This window comes from Bidens hawaiensis, unplaced genomic scaffold, assembly GCF_021521415.1.
Source record: "Bidens hawaiensis isolate Kalapana, Puna unplaced genomic scaffold, B.hawaiensis_p1.1 tig00013494_1, whole genome shotgun sequence".
Taxonomy (NCBI): Eukaryota; Viridiplantae; Streptophyta; class Magnoliopsida; order Asterales; family Asteraceae; genus Bidens; species Bidens hawaiensis.
The window spans coordinates 474,653-491,806 of record NW_027492144.1 but is presented as its reverse complement, the minus strand read 5'-3'; the positions used below and the strand labels follow the sequence as shown (position 1 = coordinate 491,806).

General features: G+C 35.1%; 3 protein-coding genes across 3 annotated transcripts; 2 read left to right on the top strand and 1 right to left on the bottom strand.

Moving 5' to 3' along the window:
• Positions 1-5,797: 5,797 nt before the first annotated feature.
• LOC143544208 (metal tolerance protein 10-like) lies at positions 5,798-7,434 on the top strand. Its single transcript, XM_077036357.1, has 5 exons — positions 5,798-5,854; positions 6,215-6,460; positions 6,613-6,693; positions 6,759-6,989; positions 7,060-7,434. The coding sequence occupies exons 1-5, from the start codon at positions 5,798-5,800 to the stop codon at positions 7,402-7,404; spliced, it is 960 nt and encodes a 319-aa protein (XP_076892472.1). The 3' UTR covers positions 7,405-7,434.
• Positions 7,435-9,437: 2,003 nt separating this feature from the next.
• LOC143544192 (uncharacterized) lies at positions 9,438-10,445 on the top strand. Its single transcript, XM_077036346.1, has 2 exons — positions 9,438-9,730; positions 9,840-10,445. Exons 1-2 carry the CDS (start codon positions 9,459-9,461, stop codon positions 10,336-10,338), a joined length of 771 nt encoding a protein of 256 aa, XP_076892461.1. The 5' UTR covers positions 9,438-9,458; the 3' UTR covers positions 10,339-10,445.
• A 185-nt stretch (positions 10,446-10,630) lies between these two features.
• Positions 10,631-15,617, bottom strand: LOC143544207 (putative cyclin-B3-1). Its single transcript, XM_077036356.1, has 23 exons — positions 15,603-15,617; positions 15,457-15,511; positions 15,302-15,371; positions 14,669-14,786; positions 14,487-14,535; positions 14,315-14,408; positions 14,124-14,159; positions 13,926-13,997; positions 13,387-13,422; positions 13,175-13,261; positions 13,053-13,094; positions 12,911-12,968; positions 12,791-12,839; positions 12,615-12,714; positions 12,461-12,518; positions 12,127-12,384; positions 11,937-12,059; positions 11,759-11,848; positions 11,511-11,672; positions 11,335-11,394; positions 11,163-11,261; positions 10,907-11,085; positions 10,631-10,827 (listed from the first exon to the last, which is right to left on the bottom strand). The coding sequence occupies exons 1-23, from the start codon at positions 15,615-15,617 to the stop codon at positions 10,689-10,691; spliced, it is 2,049 nt and encodes a 682-aa protein (XP_076892471.1). The 3' UTR covers positions 10,631-10,688.
• Between the last annotated feature and the right edge of the window lie 1,537 nt (positions 15,618-17,154).

Below are 17,154 nucleotides of genomic sequence, written 5' to 3'. Positions count from 1 at the left end.
AAGCCATCATCATCGATAAATAATCATCCTTATATATATATAAGTACATCCCTTTATATATATAAATATATATATATATATATATAACATCCAAGTAATAACATCAGGGTCGTGCAAACGTACAACCCAAACACGTAACATCTCATCAACGTATGCAAACACAAAGTAGGCATCCGTAACATCCGTAGTCGATAACGACTACTAACATCGCCAAATATTGGCCAAACAATAATACATACATACATACGATAGTATCATCTCAAGGCCTACACTAGCCCAAAATCTTAAAAGAGTAAAAAAACGGGGCATCATAAACTCACCTGACACAAGACACGTATTCACCCCGAGCTAGGAAATCCCTAAGTAATCCCAAAACTCAAACACCTGTCGGTTTACATACAAACATTACAATTCACATCGAAACGACTCGTTTATCCTACGAGACGCTCTAACGTGGTTCGAGTTACCTAAAGCCTCGATCTAATCAAACTCAATCATAACAGCCCCCGGGGCCTTACATTCCCCAACATGACCCTTAGATACTCCCGAGAATAAGGAATTCCCAATTTACCCCCGGAAGCACTAGGTGACACTAACACGCGCGTCTAAGAGTCGTTTAGGCCATTAACATCCAACTCAGCCCCGTGTGGACCCAATATGACAACATCACAGCCAACAAGTCCACTCGACGCTACACGGGTGAAATGGGTCGGTAACTCACAAGTACAACGCACCAACTATTCAATAAACGCAATGGCGCGTTGTACCGACCTGTTTGAGAAACCGACAACCAACTTAGCCCCATAACTTATAAAAATGATTTTTCAACAGCCCGTACATCAAACCAAGTTTCCCCGAGCTGAATTGGTCGTTAATCACTTCAACCCTCGTGTTAAACGCATCAAACTACAATTCTAGTCAACCGAACACTAACAATCAAACTACAACTAGTGGACCAATCTAACGAACACCAATGAACATGATTTTTAAGTATGATATACTACACATACCTAGGAGGATTTTGGTGCAAAAACCTCACTCAAAACAGTCCTGGAAATGCTCAATTGGACAGCCACCCGGTTAGACTACAACAAGCCATTAATCGATCAATACGCGTGTTATAACGACCAATTATGGTGTAAAAGACTTGGGGAATCGTAGGACTAACCTTTAATTGATGTTTTATGCTCACACTGTGGCTGGAAAGAAGAAAATTGCAGGGCGGGGGGGGGGGGCTATGAAGCTGCCGATCGGACCAAGCAATAGGGTTAGGGTTTTTTTTTTGTTTATTGTTATAATATAAAATTGTTTCATCCTAGCCCCTCAAATTTGAAAGATATGGCAATTTGAAAGTAAAGTTAAAGTTTTAACGTACCGGGATGACGAAAAGGTTTCCAGGAGATGTCGGTTAAATCCCAAGAATTGTACATACTTTACAAGCTCCGAATCCTTGAACCGAATTAACGGGCGTTTCATTGATCAATAGTATGATACGAAACCAAGAGGAAGAAAAGAAAGAGGAAGAAAAGAAAGAAGAAAAAGAAATCAAGAAACCGAAAGATTTGTAGGAAAATAGAAAAAAGAAGGAAATACTTCAAAATCCACTTGTAAAATTTGTGGAAGAAAACATTCTGGAAAATGTCGACGAGAAGGCACAGATAAGTGTGCATACTGCAACAGGGAAGGACACACCATACAAGAATGCCGGAAGAAATCAGGAGTATGTTACATATGTGGAGAAACGGGCCACTTTAAAACAAATTTTCCGAAAAGAAAAGCTAATTAAGACTGATACTAATATTAGAAGGATGTCAGAAGAAATCAGAAATATCTGACAACAATCAAGACAAGAACGGATAATATTAAAAGAATGTCAGATGGATTAGTTAACTTATGTACATTAAACTGTAACTCGTTCTGAAACGAGAAATTTTGTAAACCGAGAAAGGGTATTTAATTCCCTCTGTTCTAAATAAAATATTAGCATACAAATCTTGTCAATACACAAGAATGCTTATATTCAGTATCTCTAAAGGAAAAGATAATCAAGTGACTGAAAACAAAGCTGACATTCAAAACTGATTAACATGCTAATTTAGTTTATCATCTGACAGATTCATCCGGTTGGATGGACTATTAGGCTAAGGCGTGACATATTAAACGTCACATGTAAATACAAAATGTATTATAAACTCTATTAAGGATGTGACAGCCTGGACCCGTTTATGGTGTAGCCATTATCTGTGGACGTTGTGGGATGGCCATTACATGTCCAGGTGTCCTCTTTCTACTGGCCGATGTCGCTATCAGGAGGTTTTGAGGGAATCTTCTAGAAGTAGTTTATTATAACTGCTCTTTCATATCACGTGGGGATCATTCGTGTGATGAGTCCCTTGAGTTGTTTGTGGATTCCTTCCGCGGATGCTCGTCCGCGGGTTATAATGGAGATCCACAAAGCGTGTCTTGGATTATGGATGGCTTTACCAGTCCACATGTTCCTCGCGCGTATGTCTTTTGGCGATCCGTAGGTTGGATAATGGATCCATGGGTGGCGGATGTCTTTTGACGATCTGCGGGCCGGATAAGGGATCCGTGGGTAGCTTTTCTACCCTCCCTCTATAGTTAATTATATAAAACTTAGTCTTATTATCTTTCTTAATACGACCCGACCTTATTCGTCCCGAACAGTACCAAAAATTATTTTTTAGGGCAAACATTTCATTAAAAATAAAAGGAAAAAGGTGATTACAAACTAAGTGCATCCCCGCCTCGTAGGTAGAGGTGCACAAACCGGGTATTTTCAGGAACCGAAACCGGCTAGGAACCGGTTCCGGATATGATCAACAAAAGTCAAAACCGGGTCAAGTAGGAACCAGTTCCCGGTATAGTTGGGTGCTTGACATAGTTTTTTTTTTTTCAGGTTTCAGGTAGGGTAGGGTCAGAGTTTAACCGGGTATATTCGGTTCCGGTGGCTCCGGGTACGCTTCCGGGGAGAAATTCTGTACCCGGTTGTACCCGTGGGTCGGGTACAGGTAGAAACCGGTTCCGGATTAAATACATCGGGTCGAATCTGAAACAAGGTGTTTTGTGCACCACTACTCCTAGATATAACCATAGAGGGGAAAAAACCTCAAAAACAAACTAAGGCCTAAGCCGATACTAACAGGTCCATAAGCAAATCGAATCCAAACAAAGCAAAAACAAACTATGCCTGCATCCAAGCTTCGAGATTGCTGTGGCGAATCGAAGACAATGCGGATGCTTTCTAATAGGTTGTTGGCTCCCTTTTAACCTACATCCGAACCTAAGAAGTGGTTGGCTTCTCTCTTTATTTTTTTCTTTTCATTAATCATTTTTTACAAATGCCAAATTGGACACCTTTAAGGGGACATACATGATACCGTTTAAATTCGTGTCGACTTGCGTGTTGGCTGCAATGTTCGAATTTTACCGACTAAATAAACATCGTTTTAAGTATATTATTTTTTTATTCATAAGCTATACGAGTACCACTAATATTTTGGTCGTATACTAATTTATTTTTTGGGTTTGGTGCTAATACTACAACAAATATCTAATCCATTCCCACCGAATTCGTCTCGCTTTGATCATGAATTGTATGTGTACCAATACTTTTTTTACCAACGTCCAGGTTTTACCAACCGAATAAATATCGTTTTAAATATATTAGTTTTACGCACCATAAGCTATATGAATGCTCATATTATTCGAGAGGTGTACCAATTTATTATTTGAATTTAGTGATGATAGCGTGACGAACCTAACTAGTACTAACTGAATTTGTGTCGTTTTGATCTTAAGTTGTAAGTGTGCTGATTTTTTTGTTTTGTTTTGTTTTTAGTGCCTATGCAGCAACGTGATAGGTTTTATTACCTCGTTTTAACTGATTATCAAACCCAATCATGCAAAATATTCACAAGTTAGCTACTTTACTCCAAAATAGTTACAACACAAGAAATAGACCATCATTCCCTAGACTATGCTTTGTCTTCTTTAAATAACACGAAGCTTCATGAAGTATCATGTCCCTCCAACTCCTAAATCACATCGCCTGCTTTTTGTCTCTTCTTGTTTCTTTTGTTGATACTTCTTTAATCATTATATATATATATATATATATATATATATATATATATGTATATGTATCAGTAAGTACTTTACTAGACTAAGAATCTAATTTGTCTGATCGATGGATGCGCATTTCGCGGGTGATCCAACGGATAAACAAAGTGATTCTCCTTCGTGGAAACTCGACATCAATCAGTTCCATTTACCACAATCCTCCTCTGGCAGTCATGCATCTTCCAATATCCGTCGCATGTTCCGACCTACTCCAAGTAATTGCATCATCCAGCTTTTTCTAACCATGCAACGTATATATGATATATGCTATATTACGTATCATATATGTTCACAACGAGACTTAAACCCTTATTGTTTAGTGACACTTAACCTTCAGTAACACTTTTTTATGTTTATTTCAAATTTAAAGTTCTAATCTAATTGCTAACAATTTACATAATCTATTATTTAAACCAAAATAATCATTGTATACTTGATCATTGTATTCTTATGTTAAACGTTTTATTGTAAGAAACTAAGAAAGTATTATTAAGCGTTTGGATTTATTATTTAATCTCTCAGAAAAACAAGGAAACATTGAAGAATATTACAAGAAACAAGAAATGCTCTTTGAAGGGTTCAATGAGATGGAGACAATGAGCAAATCAGGTTTTTTACCTGCAAGTCTGACTGAGGTTGGTCCATGTGATCAGTATAGCATAGTCAAGTTTGGTTCGGTTCAGTTCTATTCAGTTCGGTAGGCCAGTTTAGATCGTCGAATTTAATGAATAAAAACATAGACTTCCGTGCGGTTTTGAACTATATATTGATTTAAAAAAGTACCTAAATATACTATCTCATAAATAGCAAATACATTTTTTGAACAACATTTTGAACTACCCCTTGAGTAATTAGACCAAAAGGAAATTCACCACTATAGAAATACCCTTCGAGTAATTAGACCAAAAGACGCCCAACTGCCCATAAATAACAAATACAAACGTAAATTATTAAATTAACATATATAAGTATTAGAATTTCTCTAATAATATAAGTAAATGCTACAGTATGTTAAATTTAAGTTTTCTAAATAAAATAGCAAGTAATATATAGAAATTTAGCATATTAAATTGTAAAATATTAAAGTGACAGGTTGAGATAATCACGACAAAATCAAAAATATAGAACTAACTTAAAATAGAGTTTACTGAATTGGGTATAAAATGATAAAACTTTACTCTTCATATATATTAAGGTAGACAAACATTATTTTTTTCATTTTCAATATTATAGCATTTTCTTCGCATTAAATAAATAAGTAGACACTAATATATTGTGTCCAGGTTAGATGTCACTGAACTAAAAAATTAACTCCTCACATGGCTCACTACATTAGGGCTAACAAAACATCTTGTAGTGTTTAACAGGACATTGACAACGCTATGAACACAAACATCGAACATCAATTAATACAACTCATTTGTATATTTCATTTACTTTTTTTTTACGGCAAATATATTAAAAAGAAACACAGCGCAAGTAGCTAAGACACGTACACACAAAACAAAAGGGCAGAATCAAACAGAACCTAACTAACCAAGGCTAAAAGCCATATAAAGGGTTGGATATCTATGAATTCCACACCAGCTCAGACCTTCTAGATCAACCAATTAAACGCCAACATCGTTATCTGATCAACCAAGCTAGCCACAGCATGCTTCTTTCCATTAAAGACGAAGTCATTTCGGTTCAGCCACAACACCCAGCCAAAGTCATATGGACGCCTTGTATATGTCATTTACTAAAAAGAGAAATGATGGAGCCTAGCGCCCTAGCCTGCTAATTTTAGTTATTTAAAAATATATATAAAATTACATAGTGTATTTTTTCCTTAAACAAGTTTAATCATGATTGCATTTTAAAAACCGTAAGATATCTATCACCTGTATAATTATCAGTCAGTCACCTGTATGTATATATATAGCTTAGAATATAATTTTAAGCATTACATTTGTACATTTTGATTCCCTATTTTAGTATTAGTTTTAAGTTTTCATACAACATTAGTTAATGCAATTTATGATATCAAATCTTAAAAAGTTGCATAACCAATGAATGTTATTATTTACAGGATGAAATAAAGAATCTTGCTAGGAGTGAGAGAACGGCGATCCTTGTGTCCAACGTAGCTAATTTGTTTCTGTTCGCTGCTAAAGTTTTTGCTTCTATCGAAAGCGGTTCATTAGCAGTTATTGCATCAACTTTTGATTCGTTTTTGGACTTGTTGTCTGGATTTATTTTATGGTTCACTTCAAACGCCATGAAAAATCCTAATCAATATCGCTATCCAATAGGGAAGAATCGGATGCAACCTGTTGTAAGCTCGTTAAACCTTTACACTAGGCTTTCATTAGTCTAACAACAGAGTTCGGTGGATCCTTGACGTCCAAACAAACTTTCTATTAATAAAGGTATTCAACGTCGTTCCTTTCTTATAGTTTGACCCCTAAACTATCAATTTAATTGTAGGGCATTACAGTTTTCGCATCAGTAATGGCAACTCTCGGGTTACAAATATTGGTAGAGTCCGCTAGAGAACTCATTGCAGGGGTAACATTTCGTTGTAACATTTTTCTATATTTTTTTTATCTATCTCTAACTTGTCTTTATTGTAGATGCACCCTAACAAGAACCATGACAACGAAATGTGGGTGATTGGTATCATGGTGTTTGTAACCGCGGTAAAGTTTAATTTGATGGTTTATTGTCGAAGGTTTGAAAATGAAATAGTGAGAGCATACGCTCAAGATCATTTCTTCGACGTCATCACCAATTCCGTTGGTCTAGGAGCAACTGTGTTGGCCATACGATACAAATGGTGGATTGATCCCGTTGGAGCCATAATTGTGAGTACACAATTAAAGTTGTTTCAATGTGTAACAATCGAAGAAGCTTAATGAATGCTTTTGTTTGTAGATAGCATTATATACGATAAATACTTGGTCAAAGACTGTTATAGAAAACGTATGGTCGTTAATAGGGAGAACGGCCCCACAAGAGTTCTTGGCAAAATTGACGTATTTGGTTTGGAACCATCACGAAGAAATAAAACACATTGATACAGTAAGAGCGTACACATTCGGTAGTTATTACTTCGTGGAGGTAGACATCTTGTTACCAAAAGATATGATGCTGAGCGAGGCTCATAATATTGGGGAAATGTTGCAAGTAAAACTAGAACAACTGCCAGAAGTTGAACGAGCATTTGTTCATATCGATTTTGAGTTTACTCACACACCTGAACATAAGCAAAAGGTTTGAATAGCGAGTGCATTTGTAAAATGTAACGTCTATACATATGGTGACAATAACAATCTAAAACTATTCTAACTTTATAAAACTTGCTTTAGTGTTATATAACTAATGATAAATATTATATTACGATGGTTATCTAGCCTGAACGAAGAAAAGGCAACATCGAAAACGCTAACCGAATTGGTAGAATTGCACGGTGTTGGTTAAACCGGTGACATACACATCACATTGGATTGTCACATTGTGGTTAAATTTGTGTACATTTTACACAGTTCACATATGGAATATCTCATTCTGTATATAGCATATTCTTGATTGGAAGTATGGTTTAGCATCAGCATCTACACGTTGGAATATACATTTCAAAATCTCTTTTGGGGTCCATAATATATTTAAGGCCTTTTTTCATAAGAAAATTGTTTTCGATTATGTAACTCCCACGTCATCAATCTTATCGTCAAGCAAACTCAAAACCGATTACTTTATAGAATTTCGGCGCTATAAATAAATCTAATGCTTTATTTCACTCCGCTTGAGTCACCCGAACATATTTTGATATTATCTATTATCTAATAAGATTAAATGAGACGTTTGGTGCCGCTATGTCTCCATTGGGATTTGGGCCTCTTGGTGACACCTTATTGGTCTATGACATTTTGTTTTTATTTTTAGTTTTGGTACCGTAACAAATATAACAAAACCGACCAAACGTTAATTAGTCTCATATAATAAGGATTTAATAAGCATCAAAGATTTCGCGTGACGTCTGACGACCACCCATTTGTGTTAATCATGTAGTGACTATAACAAAATTAGATCACATAAAATGAAAAATAATAATAGGTACAAAAACGGAAAAAGTAATACGACTGTCCGTGTCGGGATGCGAATATATATTTCGAACCAAAGTAATATTCTTCGAGTAAAATAATTACTTCTTATTATTTCAAGCTATGATGATTATGACCCATTCATTTGGTTTTCCTAATTTTTTTTTTGCAAAAAACTAATTAAGTAAAGTTTTCATGAACAACAAACCAAAACGATGGACTTGAATGGGTCGGCCAGATGGTTCAATTTTATTGTTTATCTTTTTTTTCCCCTTAAAACCGGTACTATGGTAGTTTGCTAACTCTGTTTATTTTTTTAATGTTAATTAAGAGGCAAAACTGTCTTTTTTCTAAACCGATAAACCATGTGACTCCGTCTATGTTTAACGTCAATTAAGGGGTAAAACGGTCTTTTAATGTTTTTGTTATTTTGGTGCGTCGGTTTATTCTATAAATCGATACAAAAATGAGAAGGATTTCTAGCTACAAAAATAAAACAAAAAAAATCATAATTCAAAATTTAATAAAAAAACACAAAAATGTTTCCATCATTTTTCTCGTTCTAAAAAAACAATGTTTAGAAAAACAAATCAATGTGTTTTTTACTTTTTTATTTATCACTGTCTTATATTTATTTTCATAATTGATTGTATTTTTTTCCTTGACATTATTTCTTTATTTCTTAATCTTGTGTTATACATTACATAACATTTGTGTTATATTTTGTTTGACTTTGTATTATATTTTACGATTTATTATGTCTTTTTTTATTTATCATTGTATGTTTTGTTTATTTACCTCATTGTGCATTTTTTTTTGTTGAGAACAAGAACAACGGTGAAAACATTTTCATTTTCTAACTTTTTTTTAATTTAAGTTATAACTTATTCATTTAAAATTTTCTTTTTACCAAAAATCCGTCTTACACCTTTCATTTTTTTCTTAAATTAACTTTTCCCTTTGATGGTACATAACATACTTCCCATAGGCTTCACCTGTTTTTAAAACAGACATATTTCGTTTTGTGGTTAACAGTTAACACACACAGCCACAGGTACCTACGTCATAAATCCAAAATCACAAACCCCCCAAAATAATCACAACCAGACACACGCGTCTCCACTTCCGTAACAACAACGATGATGATGATGATGATGATGATGATGAACTCACACACTCCCTGAACAACAACCACCACCACCAAAACCCTAATTCCAATCAATCCTAATCATGGCTTTTACAGTTATCCTCAACCTCTCTCCATCTTTCACTCGCCTTCAATCCTCACTCAAACCCCCATCATCCCATCCACCACTTCACCATCCCCACGCCGTCCTCGCCGTTCAATCCTCACCCGTCGAACCTCCCCCCGTTCGCCTTCGGGTTTCCCCGCCCTCCGATCCTCGCCAGGACTTCTACGTTAACCTCGGCTTAGCCGTTCGCACTCTCCGCCGTGACCTGCCACTTATCTTCACCTCCGATCTCAATTACGAGATTTACAGGTATGAAACTTGTCCCACATCGGTCGTACGCGCAATACAGCCAAACAGATAGTGTATAATATTGTAATTTATTGAAGTTAATTGATAATTGTTGATGTTCGGATTACAGGGACGATATCACCTTTGTTGATCCGCTCAACAAGTTCACCGGCATCGAAAACTACAAGCTAATCTTCAGAGCACTACGTTTCCACGGCCGAATTCTATTCAAGGAGATCTCCTTGGAGATATACAGGGTGTGGCAGCCGTCCGAGAATCTAATTCTAATCCGTTGGAATCTGAAAGGCGTGCCTCGAGTTCCCTGGGAAGCGAAGGGGGAGTTTCAAGGGACGTCTCGATATAAACTGGATCGAAATGGGAAGATTTACGAGCATAAGGTTGATAATCTGGCTTTTAATTTCCCACAGCAGCTTAAGCCGGCTATGTCAGTTCTTGATTTGGTGGTTGCGAACCCTGCTACGCCTAACCCTACATTCTCATGGGGGAGTCTGGATTCGAGTTACTCGTCTTCGTGGCTAGACTTTTATCGTGCGGTCAGGAACACGTTGGATCCGAGTGAAGATTTTTCGGTCTTGCCTGATTGTCAACTAGTTGCTACTTGTGTATAGTGAGTGTTTATCTGGATAATACTGTTGTTACATGCACATACTCTACATTCTAATATACTCTATAGCAATATTATAAAAAAGCTTAAAAGAATGAAAAGGGATGTTTGCAGTTACCGAGAATCTGATGATATATGTATGATGTATGCAATTTCACAATCACAAATATGCATCGATGCTTCATTTATATTTACCACTAAGATGACAATACTACACCAAAGATACCGTTATATGACGACAAACCAAGATCACTGTGTTTAAAAGAGCATGATCTCACACATTCACTCCCAACTGTATGTTGGTACAAAAGATCAATTAGATGTTACCAGTTTGTTGTTTGGTTGAAAAGAAGACTATGGAGGCGGAAGCTTGTCCAGAGGTTTGATCAATGCAATTCTGCAGTTTTTACTGCTAGTGTACTTGTCATATGTAACTCTTAAAACTGATTTACTTGCAGCTTGGTGAAATCCCAATATCATATCAGCACAATCCCTACAATGTTAAAATATGATAAGATTTGTGGCAAATGTAGTGCAGAAACAAATGAAACACTAGATTTTAGAGCATTTACCTGATCTGAAATTCATGATACTTGGAATGCTTGCATAGAAGTGGGGTCCATGCTGGGGTCAATTGCATGGTACATCTAGCAACATATATGGCTGATGCACATAGTAATGATGGCTTGTAATTTAAAGCATCATATTCCACTAAGCACAGCTCAATGAGGAAGTATGCTAGGTTTTCAAACTGAAGAAACATTTTTAAAAGATTTTAGTATTTGCATAACTGAGATTTAAGTGTTTAGCAGCAGAAAATGCAGTTACCTTTTTGCCTCCTTGTGCGGCCCTAAGAAATCTCAGCATGAATACATATGGAGTGGGCAAATGAAGACGGAAGTTTAACGTCTGTAAAATCGTTGTTTCCTGATGATTGGAAAAGGTATAAAGTTTTAGTGAAAGTACAACATGATAAAGAAAACAAGAGGTTTAGATATACCATTCCAAGCATTTGCTCTCTTGTGTATATCTCTGCTGAGATACTAATTAGTTCCATAACCTGTTAAAAAGATTAAAACATTAGATGCAGTCCGTTTGCTTATCAGTGAGCCATCATGTCTTTATGTCGAGTGTTTATGGGTCAACCGTGCTGAACGACAAAACACAAGCATTTACCTGTGGGTGCCAAAAATCCTCATACTTTGATGCTAGTAGCAGTGATGTGAGACCAACTAGTTGCATTTCACTTTTCTTAATCTTGACAGCAGACAAGTAAAAGTCAAAGAGTGTGACCATGAGATAAAGTGTCTCTTGCATTAAATCATATTTCAGATGTACCTGTAAGCAACCAACATATGCAGATTATAAAAACCTTTAATTGTAACTTATGCATTTAAATAACCATAAGGATAAACAGAAAGTACTTCTATTAGCCAATTGATCAGTATGCCCCGCATTTGAGGAGTGATTTCTCTTTGGATATCCATATAGTTTTTCAGTGGTTGATTACTTGCCTGCATTTGAAAGCCATTTTGTATTATACCTCATCACATAAATAACAAACAAGTCAACAAACATAGCAAGAAAGCATGATAAACTCACCTCTGTGACCCAATAATGCTGATAGATCTCATCAATATATTCAGCAACATCAAGCTGATTGCCATCATCATAAATGTTAGGCAGGATCTCCTCCTTGGTGGGACTAGCCTGTTCCTTTAGAAGCTGCATTGCAACATATCATCAAGATTATATAATAAGTATTTATTAAAGAAATAACAAATTTAACCACCTCTGTTCTTTCAATTAGCATAGAGGTATACGATTTTTGGCGACCAGAACCAGATTTCCCCTTGACAGTGAGTTTTGATGTACTTGTATCAAATGTGGCATCTTGAGCACTTTTCTTACATGAAGCAGTTTCAGACTTTGATGGTTCCTCTGTTTTCTTGGGTAAAACAGAAGTTGCAGATGTTGATTTGGTAAAAACAGAAGTGGTTCTTGTTACCCTTTGAGCTTTGGGTATACCAACTATAGTTTTCACGGTTGGCTGCTAGGGCATTTTTGTAAATATCAGAACATGATAAAAGATAATTAGCTTACAATTAATATGTATTTAAAGATACCTTCACTGATATTCTAGACAGTCTCTGTTTGTCGCCTGTTGGTTGACCATCTGATGGCCTACAAACAGATTAAAAATTATAAACTTAATTTATCTTCTTCACATTTACTAAAACGGCTTATAGTGATACAAGATTTTGGCATGCGTGTACTTACATTCTTATACATCCGTCACTAACTCTGTTCTTCCAACGATTTTTCCGAGCATTGCTTACTTGTGGTGCAATTGTCGTGCCAACTTTAGGTTTAACTGAAACTACAAAATAACAAAAAGAGTTAAATTGAAACATTAATATCATCAAAGTGGTTCACTTTAAAAGAAACTTACTCACCAAAAAAGCCGTGTCTTTCCTTGTTCTTCAGTTTATTATCCTTATCTCCCTACAAGCAAAGTATAATGAGAATTTACAGAAAAAAAAAATGATTCATAGTATAACAGAACCGATTCATACTTCCTTGATATCGGATTTCTCCTCCTTGTCAACGTGCTTAAACACCGGTAATGATTTCCTTTAAAATAAGCAATTGGAAACTTTAATTCAAGGACCTTGGTAAAAGTAATCTAAAGAAACATAACCAGATGAAAATAGAAACCTTTGCAGCGGGCGTGGTGGGCAGTATGTCTTTACAGATCTCCTAAAGAAATAAAAGATAATCACAATAGTAAATTGGGCAAGAAACGAACCAAAACAGAAAAGAACATCAACTACTGTTACCTTGTTACATAACCAACAGTTTGCTGATCCTTTGTCTTTGACTTATCATTGAAGACCTTCAAATCCTTGACTGATGAAACTGATTCCCTGCAAATTCATATAAAAGTAAATTTTGTGCAATTAGCACCGAGATTAATGTGTGCAATCTTGAAGTTTTCAAGATATTAAGTAAAAAGAAAGTAAAACAGTAAATGAAATAGTTGTGTGCTTACCGTTGTGAATATGCCACCCTTTCCATTTTACCTTTCCTACAATGATTTAGACCAAACAAATTTGTTAAAGTTAACAAATAAATCTTCTTTCCATCAAGTAAAAAAAAAATTCAAGATTGCACAAGCACGATAATCAAATTTCCAAATTTTAAAGGGAAACAGCTCAATGCCACTCACCCACTTTCTTGACCCTTAGTCTTTAGATTACTACTGAAAACTTTCAAATCCTTGCCTGACGAAACTGAGACCCTACAGATTCATACGATACAGAGCGCAATTTTATGCATTTGTCACGGGATTAATGTGCGCTATCTCAAGGTTTTCAAGAAACTATGTTCATACCTTTGTGTATATGTCATCTCTTCCCTTTTACCTTTCCTGTAATGTTTTCAACCAAGTGAACATGTTAAAGTTAACACAATGAAAACCAGAAAAATATTTCAGACAATTATTTTTCTATCTTTAAGAAAAACTTCTAGATACCAATAACTGGATAATCAAATAACCATTTTCAACGGAAAAACCTCAATGTCACTCACCCAGTTTCTTGACCCCTCGTCTTTGGATTACCATTGAAGACCTTCAGATCCTTGCCTAATGAAACCGAGGCCCTAAAAATACATATAAAAGTAAATTTCATGCATTTATCACAAGATTAAAGTGTGCCATCTCAAAGTTTTCAAGAAACTAAAGTAAAACAAGCAGTAAAATAATAACAGGAACAGTTGTGTGCATACCGTTGTGAATATGTCATCCTCTCCATTTTACCTTTCCTGTAATGTTTTAGATCAATTGAGCATGTTAAGCTAACAAACGAAAAATTTTTCAGACAACTATTTTTCTATTTATTGAAAAAAACGTCAAGATACCACAAACTGGATAACTAAATAACCAGTTTTTGAATGGGAAACAGCTCAATACTACTCACCCTGGTTTAGAGCCATCAACAGCTGCATTTTTCTTAAAACCACCCTGGGAATTGCTGATATCCCCCAATGCTTTTCTTCCTACTGTCGTTCGAGCTGTGAAGCACAAATTTGTAAAAACTTGTATGGACCAGAAAATTTAAGATACCAGCAGTTAAGTTGCACGATTCTTACCAGTGTTGATGTTTTTCCCATTAATCTTGTCCAACTTGTTGAGAGCCTCCTTCATGATCATTACAAAAAGAACACAGGATTAATATTTTTGAAACGGCATATGCATTAAAAGACCGAATTCCTCAGTTACCAGTTACCATCATGTATACAAGGTTGGTAAGAATTAGGAAATTAGTATTAACCTTTTGACAGTTGGCATTGTTATGACTGATTTCATCTTTGACTGGAATAGATTTCCTTCTACAAAACGAAAACGTTAAATCAACATTTATCCCCAAGAACACTATAATCAAAATGTTACTGCACACAAAACTTCAGTTAATGTCATTAAAAAAATCACTAGATTCTCTGATATTCCCAAATTACTCCCAACTGTAACAACTTATCAGTAGCTTTCTCGACCCTTGCACATTTATCATGACACTCAAACCAATAAAACAATCACCAAGTTCTCTAATACTCCAAATTACCCCCAACTTTGAACAACTTACTAGCTTTCTCAACCCTCGCACGTTTAATATGACACCCAAACCAATGTAGCAGCACACTACGATCTGACATAAGATCCCATGTCTACAATTAACAAGTTCGGTTTGCTAACAAAATTTGTGAATCAGGAATCTTGTTTCACATACCAAAAGAAGATGTTTCAACTTTGAAAAGGAAGATTTTACAACTCCATTTAGTTTGATATTGCATTCAAATAAGCCATATACTGTATTGTATCATCTACTTCAAATTACAAAGTACAACAACAAAACAAGTGCACTACCAACTATTCAGTCAAAAACCCTAGGAATAAAGTCAAAACTTACTTAGTTCCAGCGGCAACTTGTTCCCGAACCTTGGCATCTTCTGCATGCACCTTAAGACTTCTGACTCCACCTAGTTGTCAAAACAATTTCAAAACTACTAAACGCAAACTGAACCCCTAACAAGTACAACAACTAGAGTAAGTAAACCGAAATACCGCTCTTCCTCGTCTCTCGTTCTCCCGAAACCCTAGCTTTAACCGTGCTTAACACCTAGATTCAATTTAACAACACAAGCATCAGCCTAATCAACGCTAGCAAACAAAATGTGTTATAAATCAGTTAATTAGGGTTTCGAAGGTACCTTAACAGCCACCATTGCGTTTAACTTCTTTCACATCTGTAATCGATCGGATAAAAACAATATTAGGTGAATTAGGGTTTGGATTCAGAGATTTAATAAGCAGAAGAAGAAAGAGACTTACGAAATTGAAGAATCGAAGAATTAGGGTTTCAGATTCAGAGATTGGGGGTTTTGTTCAATTTTTTTGGCCGTTGGGTCTCAAATCAAGATTTGAATTTAAAAAACTTTTACACGGTCTTTACAAATGGACCCCTCAGTTTTCTATTTTTTACCGACCTTGCTTAAATTTTCATATTATTAATTACATGTTTGTATCACCGTAGACCTGTAAACCAACCAAACGTTTATGAACTGTTTGGTGAGAAGTTCTCTTATGTTCATTTATTTAATAAAGGGAATATCTCATAGAATAGTAAACAAGTTTCAAAAGTCTTCAAATCGAGCATCATTAGATTTTTTTTGCGTCTAGAAAGCAATGGAGGAGAACATGTGAGGGTCGGGATTTGCAACATATGTAGTTATATTTACAAAACAAAAGAAAGCGTTAATTATATTAAAATAAAAAATAAAATCCACGTTGTCGCTCCACATCATCATGAAAAAAATAAATTAAAAGATTTCTCCATTGAATAAAAAACAAAACATCTTAAATCTATAATTTTATAAATAAGAAAGTTCAATGAGTTAATTGAAACACTTTTTAAACTTAAGTGACCTAATTGAAACACTTTTGAAACTTGATTACTATTTAACAAAGTTACCCCTTTAATAAACGAATGAAAATGAATATATTTTTTTTTGTTTTAGTTGAATGAACGAACACAAACACACTTTTGTTTGTCCGTTTATGTTCATGAACACACGTTTATGTTAAGTTTGTTTTTGTTCTTTTAACTTTGTTTTTTTTTTCCGTTTAGGTGTAAAACGGATGAACGTGAACATACTCGCCTTTTTAATTAACGAACATGAACATAAAAATTTGTTCAATTATATTTTCACGTTCGTGTTCGATTAAAGTTAAATAAGCAAACACAAACATTCTTCCGTTCGTGTTAGTTTGGTTCATTTGGAGGCCTATTTGTATGTGTGCTTGTTATAAAATACATATACCAAAATAGATGGTTAAAAAACTTTATAGTATATATCATGTTTAAAATGGCATGTATAAATGTATAAGTGTAGTGTATACATGGTTCTCATAGTTATTTATGTAGATTTAGAATTATATCAAAACATATCATTTTATTTGTGTTTAGTGAGTTTAACTACACGGCACCATATTTTACTGATGCTCGTTAAATATACATATACCAAGGAAGGTGGTTAAAAAATTTATCACGTATCGTGTTTAAGATGATACATGTAAAGTATATATATGGTTCTCATAGCTATTAATTTAGAATTAGTTTATATTAAAGATGCTTTATTTGTGGTTGGTGAGTTTAAGTAAACGAAACCAAATTTTAGTGAGGAGAAAAATAATTAAATAGTTCAAAAGCTTTCTCCATTGGTTCGTATGTTTTAAATTTTTTATTACATTAAAATGTGTATG